Source organism: Arachis ipaensis, chromosome B05 (assembly GCF_000816755.2).
Source record: "Arachis ipaensis cultivar K30076 chromosome B05, Araip1.1, whole genome shotgun sequence".
NCBI classification, from domain to species: domain Eukaryota; kingdom Viridiplantae; phylum Streptophyta; class Magnoliopsida; order Fabales; family Fabaceae; genus Arachis; species Arachis ipaensis.
This window is the reverse complement of record NC_029789.2, coordinates 145,687,863-145,695,665: the sequence shown is the minus strand read 5'-3', so window position 1 is coordinate 145,695,665 and position 7,803 is coordinate 145,687,863. Positions and strand designations below refer to the sequence as shown.

The 7,803-nt window shown below is 34.3% G+C and overlaps 1 protein-coding gene across 1 annotated transcript; it reads right to left on the bottom strand.

The window, feature by feature from the left end:
* Positions 5,370–7,803, bottom strand: LOC107644747 (receptor-like serine/threonine-protein kinase At4g25390; the record flags this gene model as incomplete). Its single annotated transcript, XM_016348672.2, is given in 1 exon segment — positions 5,370–7,803. A coding segment is annotated over 1 exon segment (1,938 nt), but the record flags the coding sequence as incomplete, so codon positions are not given.

Here is a 7,803-nt window from a genome sequence, read left to right as displayed (position 1 = left end):
TTATTGTTAAAAAAAGTATAAATAATTATACTTCTAACCATATTAATTCTCATAATAAGCTATTTAATGGTGGTGTTATATATATAAAGTCTTGAGCACAAATAAAATACGATATAAATCATAGGTGGCATAATAGCAATCAAACATCTCTCATTCAGTTTGTAACTGATTGATTTCGTTAACCGGTATTAATTCAAAACAGCCTTTCAAGGTTCAAAAAAAATGCCACTTACCTTATATTATGCATTAGCTAGCTTATTGTTGCAAATTCAAGGTATATATATTGCTTCCCATGATATTCCCTATGAGTAAGATTAATTCACTGTAAATTTAAATTTTATTTAAAAATTTAATATTGATTGATTAATTGTTATATACATAAAATAAAAATTAATTTTTAATATTTATTTAAATAAATTAGTAAACTAATTATTACACCAACCTAAATTAATTCAAGATTTTTTTTGTCATTATATACTATTCATACACGCAATCACACACATTATATGATTCTTAAACTACATCCAGTTTTAATTTACCTGAAAATTCAACCCTGCAGTATTTAAAAGACATCCTAATAATATGCTATGTGAACTATAGTGTTTAAGGATTGTGTATAGGAGTAGCAAAGGAGCCTAAATTTGTTGGGCTGGCCTGCGTAATCCGTCAAAAAAGGAGGACTGGGCTGAAAAATTGGGACCGCCAAATAGCAAAAGTCCGTCTAACCCGCACCGCTTAAACCGCGAGCTTTAGCGGGGCGGGGCGGGCTTCCCCACCGGGCTTAGTTTTTTTTTGTAAGGGGTATTTTTACAATTTTTTTTGCCAAAACCCAACTTTCCCAATCCAACTTATAAGAGAATGAAGATGAAAATTGAGTGTTTTGGATTATGTTTATTTTGTTTTAGAGGCAATATTTATAATTATGTTTTGGATTATGTTTATTTTGCTTTGAGAACAATATTTATAATTATGTTTTGGATGAAAACTTTGTTTATAATTATATTTATTAGATATTTATAATTACAAAGACTTTAATGTTTGTGAATATAAAAATTATAATTTGTTTATACTTTTAGAAATTATAATAGTTTAAAGTAAAAAACAGAAGAGATTTTTTTATGCCTTTATATATATTATTTAATAGTTAAAAGAAAAAAAAAAAAGAGGATATTTGGCAGACTTAGCCTGCCGACCCGCCAGCCCACCATTAGGCGGGACGGACTGAGATTCTAAGACCGCCTCACTAAACGGAACGAGACGGGCCAGCCCACCAAAAAACAGACTTCTGACGGAATGGGACGGGACGGAACAGGACGGCTTCCCCGCTTGCCACTCCTAATTGTGTATGCTTTGGATTCTTCTTTGTACTTTTTTCTTTTAACAATATATTCTTCAGTTTCTTTTAACCTTTTACTAATCCATTGGACTTGGATTGATTTGATGCATTATAAACTCATTCAGTAATATAAAGTACAAAAATATACTTTTTCTTATATCAATATGCCCAACAATAAGAAGTATATACAAATGGAATGCATCTATAAATTCTTACATATGTTAATCATAACAAAATCTCTATATATCTTTTCATTGTAAGCTAATAATATCTTATTTAATATTTATTAATTATTATAATAATTAACAAATATTAAATAAAACAAAGTTTAACTATTTTTTTATTAATTTTTTTTGTTATCGTTAAACTAATTAGCAATTGAACTTAATTGCCATCCTCTTTAGCATCTTATTCAGTTTTATTACAGCTAATTCATTGTAAATTAATTAACAATATAAGTTGTCTGCAATACGTTTCAGCAAGCAATAAATTTAATGATGTCCATTATTATATTAAAGGCCTTCGAAATTCGGCAACATGGAATTTAATTTTCAAAGGACTAGGTCTAGGACTTATAGGAGAGCACACACATTTAAGCATCCAATGAGGTTTTTGATGCCAATGACTTATCTTTATGTATTTTGCTATGCATGTATATATCTTCAAAAATGGTTAAATGGGTTTCCTCTTCTCTGATCAATGCAAATTTGTAGCCTTGCATATGCTTTTACACATGTTCCAAATTGTGATTTAAAGGATTAATTATAATTAAGTTGCCTGATCACAACAACTTTATTAATAATGAAGCATATAGCTGAATAGGATCGCAAATGGAATTATATCATAGAGAAAAAAAATTACATTATATTGAGAACAATTAGATTTTAATTAAGGTCATCGTATAAATAGAGAAAAAAACTGTCCAAAAAAATAAATAATATCATATTTGGAATCACTTTCGTTTGCACATATGTTACCTTCCCATGGCGGGAATTACCAGCAGATAATAAATAATATCATATTTGGAATCATTTTCTTTTTGGTCATGGATATTTGGAATAACTTAACGTTGCGTTTTTTTTCTCATTTTTTTACCAAACGTCAAGAAGCTTAGTAAACTGAACTTCTGATCCAACTTAGTAAACAGTATTGGGCCTTAATTCCACTAGTGTAGTATATAGAGCCCATTAAGGTTCAGTGACTAAAGTTTAGGATTACTCCAAACCCAATTTAAACTAAATTTTTTACAAGTCCAAGAGAAACAAAATTTTTGGGTACAGAATAACAGGCCATATATAAAGGGAAAGGATTTAGATTTCGAAACCGTTCGGTTGGTTTTTAAAACCGAACACGTCCAAAAAAAAAACAGATTTCGAAACCCACAAACTGAATTTTTCTAATGAGTCATAGCTCACACGGCATTCCGCTCCCTCCTTATCTTAAAGGTCTGGGTTCGAGTTCTACCAGCTGCAACTGAGAAAAAAAAATTAGTAAGTATGTGAGGAGTGTGTGAGTATGTATTGTGTACCTAGGATTGGGGGTTGTCCAATCCATTGGGGTACCTAGGATTGGAAGTTGTCCAATCCACCGACAAAAAAAAAAAAAAACCTTTATTGGAAATGTATTTTAAAAATCCAATGGAGCTAAAAAAATATTTAATTATCAACTATGTTAGGTACACATACACGAATATTAGCTATTAAAATTAGTTACTAATATAAAAAATATATTAAAATATAAAATGCATACTGAAAATAAATTAAACAGTATATATATTCATATATAAATACATAGTGACTAATTTTCGTGATTGATATTAATATTAATATATAAATAGCATTTTTGTTTAATTATTTATCCTCATTGCACATATTAATTGATGAATTTTCATGTCCAAATTTTTTTTTGATGAATTGTCAATGGAATACGGAATTAGCTAAAATCTGCCTTAAAAATATACTAGGGCATATGTTAAAGTGCATACTATGGTGAAGAAGTAAAATGATGAAAAGATAAAGATTTACTCTCATAAATAATTAGATATCTATCTAAGACAATATGTCATTTTATTTTTATTAATTTTTAAAAATAAATATATACGTTCATCTTCATTCTCTTCACACAAAACCTCTTCATTCAGTATTATCCTTAACCTAAATGGGCAATTGGGCATTTACATATTTGTATGAAAGAAATATGGTCATGACCCATGGCTATAAACAAAATGGCGCGGCTCAGAGCAAATTTATAGCCACTTTCGGAGGTGACAAGGTACACATGAAAAGATTTGGTCTTAGGTAAACTTCTGTTGCACTCTTAAATTTAACACNTAGTTATAGTTCAAATAACATAGTCTTTCCATATTCATGTAAGAAGTTGGGAGTTTGAGTCTCTTTATTTTCAGTAAAAAAAAAAATAACTAGTTACATTTGATTACCAAATATTTTTTATTGTGAAACAAGGAGGGCTTATGCCACCACTAAAATTTATAATTTTCTTTAGGTGTGTATATATTTTGCTCTTAATTATTTTTTTATATTTGAATCACAATAAAATTAAAAATTTTATGAAATTGCTTACTTTATTTATGAATAATTGTTTCTCTCACCTAAACTTTTAAGATACATCATTATTTAATTATGTGTTTATTTTTAATGCATTAAAAGTATAAATTTTACATAATTGTTCAATTAAATCTATTTTTTTAAATAACTATTCACATGTTTGATATTAAAAACAATTATTTTCACTGAGGTGAGGTTACATAATAAAATACATATATAAAACTATTTCATATTAGGTTTTTTATGGGTCCCATTTTTGGCCCTATCAATAATAAAAATCAACATAATAATCACAATGTCTAAACTTTTCTTATAAAGAATTGAAGATCCATTATTTAGCTTTTAGCTAGTCAATAACTAGGAGTTGGTTAGTTAGGACCATACAATTAATTGAGGACAGTTGCCAATTAATTAGTTGTATTATTATACCATGTGGTAATGTAACATGCCATTACACTAGGTACCTTTATTAATAGTTATGAATGCAATAATGCATCTAACTTCAAATGCAAGTAAGCTTGTAATTGAGCTATATACAATTTTATTTACAAATACATGACATAAATTTGTAATAGTAAAGAACATGATTCATTTACATTAATATTCAAGTACATTTTAATATATGTGAGTAAAATTCAAAAATAGGAAGATATATTTTTGTTGCAGCAAGTTCCAACCAAATTAAGAATATGAATTATGATATTGACCTTGGTGGCTTAAACTGAAGAGACATATCCATCCAATTAAGTTTGGTCAAACTTCATGTTACTTTGGTCAAACTTCTATCATAGATCTGTACCCAATCAGAATTTAAATTGTTTTTTTTAAATTTCTTTTTGAAATGGTTGTCTAATTGTCTTACACTACAAGGGAACAATGGAATAGTATAATAACTAGGGTTAGTGAATTAATTAATGTGCTAACTAATGTTAGGGTTAATGTATAGCACCATGATTTCCATAAGAAAAACTATAGATAAACAATAAAAATATTAAACAATGTGAACAATTGATATATCAGATATCCAATTTATTAGGTGTGTAGATGGTTATTCTAATATTAAGATTTAGGTGAATAATTTGGGGATGTAATGTGTTTTACTTAAATTTGGCTAATTTTAAAATCCGTTGTTCATATTGTTCAAAAAAGTCATTAGTTATTTAGCATAACCCTTTGTACCCTTTGCATACAAAGAAAGGACCACAATTTTGGCCTTATTTTGCTACTATACCACAATCATGAATTCAAACAATGGATCACATGGAAAAAGCTTGTAGAAAGATTCTACTTCCATTGATTTTTTTCACCATTTCGAACTCCAATGTTCTGTTTTTATTACAACAGCTACCATATGAATGAATAAATAACAAGGCTCTTCCTTCTATGCATAAAATCAAATGATGCAAACTGTGAAATAAAATCCTATACAACTCAAATTTACAAAAGCTGCATAAAATGGACCACACCATAAAGGAGTAACTTCCTTTGCAAGTTTAGCTAAATGTGATGTATATTGATAACATTAATTAATCTCCAAATGTAAACTACAAAGATGGCCTCATTCTTGAATCCTAATCACTAAAGAATGGGTCATAACTCATAAGTCATAACTTATAACTCCCAAAAGATAAACAACAATCACAAGGCAAAGACTATAAGTTAGTGTGAAAGAATATGTGAGGTGTATCTATATATACACATATCAATCTCCAACTAGTAGGCCACAATGGTATTACTATGAAATCAAGGATAATTGAAAACAATAAGATCAAAAGGCTACAATAAAAACTAAAAGGAGATAAAAGAAATATAGAGAGAACTTGAAAACCAATTGTAAGAACTAAGAACAGAGCTTTTCCCTCCTAATTTTCCTATACAATTATGGGTCATTGGTAAATTGAGCTATGAAGTACCAAGTATATTACTATAATTGCTCATGTAAAAGGGTTAGCTGCTACTAGAAACTCACCGGCCTTTCTTCCGGGTCTTGAATGGGAATCGAGAAGGGGTCGAAGGCGAGTATTCAATGGGCAATTGGGGTGGCTCCAACTCCCCGGAAAGCATTCCCACAACCTCTTTCATCGAAGGGCGGCGAGCAGGGGACTTAAGAACACAAAGCAAAGCCACCTTGATACATAGAAGAGCCTGATCCTTATCTAATGACTGAATAGACTGATCAACCAGCTCGACGAGCTTCCCATTTCTAGCGCAATGTCGCGCCCAAGACAACAGATTTGCACGGTGAAACTCGGACAATGGCGAACCGTTCACCTGAAGGGGTCGCCTTCCTGAAATGATAACTAGCAACAAGACACCAAAACTATATACATCACACTTCTCAGAGACATCTCCGCTGTAGCCATACTCCGGAGCAACATAACAAACGGTTCCCCTCATGCTTGGAGTACTACTCACACCACCACTCTTTGGAATTTCTCCACTAGCCGAATCGAAGCTGTTCCGGCGAGTTCTCCATAAGTCGCCACTTAGGCCCTCCAACCACCAATCTGTGCCTCCACGGTTATTCCTGCTCTTACTCTTGGCCTTCTTCAAATTCCTATCCCCATACAAAACATCGTCGCTCACCCACCACTCACTCCCATTGCCATCATCATCATCGCTATTCAATCCCTTCCTCTTTTTCTTCTTCTTCTTCTTCTTTTCGAGCTCTTCACCGTACTCCTCCTTCCACCACTCTCTCGCCGGCCTCCTCTTCTCCTTCTTTAAAACATCATCAAACTTCTCCTCCTCCATTGATTCCCACCATTCCAATTGGTGCTTCCTACTCTTCTTCTTCATTTTCTTCTTCTCTTGCTTCCCCGATTGCCCACCTTCTCCTCCAACCCATTCGCCCTTTGGCCTTTCCTTATCAACATCCCTCCCAATCCACTCCATCACATAATCCTTCACCGTCTTACCCTCCCCAACAGGATTTGATCCTGATCCTGAGGCTGCAACCTCCTCATTGTCCTGCTTCCACCACCAATCCCTCACTGAATTACTCCTCATCCCTTTCCCATTCTTCTTAACACCCTTCTCACTCTGAGCACTGCTAGCCTTGTCAAACCCCGGCGATAGAGACGCCGCCCCCGCCAATGTTACTGCCATCTCCGGTGAGGCCGACACACCAGCCCCATTAGTCTCTGGCGAGGTCTCCAAGTTGGGCACCTTAACAAAACACTCAGGAGATTGATCCACACCCAAACTACCCTCCTCAAAGTAACAACCAGTGTTCACACTTTCCGTTTCACAATCATCCACGGCAACAACAACCCCACCACCATCACAATCCAAAAACCCCTCCTTTTTCTTCTCAAAATCACCCCCACCATCCAAAACATCCAAATTGGGATCCGATTTCAAACGGGCAAGTCCAAAATCCCCAATTCTGGCATTGAATTCAGCATCGAGGAGAATATTACTGGGCTTAATATCACTATGAATCACAGGGGGGTCACAACTATGAAGGAAAAGAACACCTTTTGCTATGTCCAATGCAACAGAGAAGCGCTTGTTCCACTGCATGAGTTCAGGGCACTTTCTATGCAATAGAGCGTCTTGGAGGTTTCCGTTTACCATGAGGTCGTACACGAGGAGGAAACGGCGCCGTTTTGGGTCCGATGAGAATCCCACGGCGGCGACGACGTGGGGGGATTGGCGGAGCACGGAGGCGAAGAAGAGCTCGTTGTGAAACTCGCGCTCGCCTTGCTGCGAGGTTGTTGTGGGGTCCATGAGCTTCACTGCGACGGGGGTTCTCGCCGGAGGAGGGAGGGTGCCGGAGAAGACGGTGCCGAAGCCACCATGGCCCAGTGGGGAAGAAAAGGAGTTGGTGGCACGGCGAAGGAGGGTGTAGGAGAGGCGGTGGGGGGGCTTGGAGTCGTCTCCGGCGGTGGAGGTGGTGGA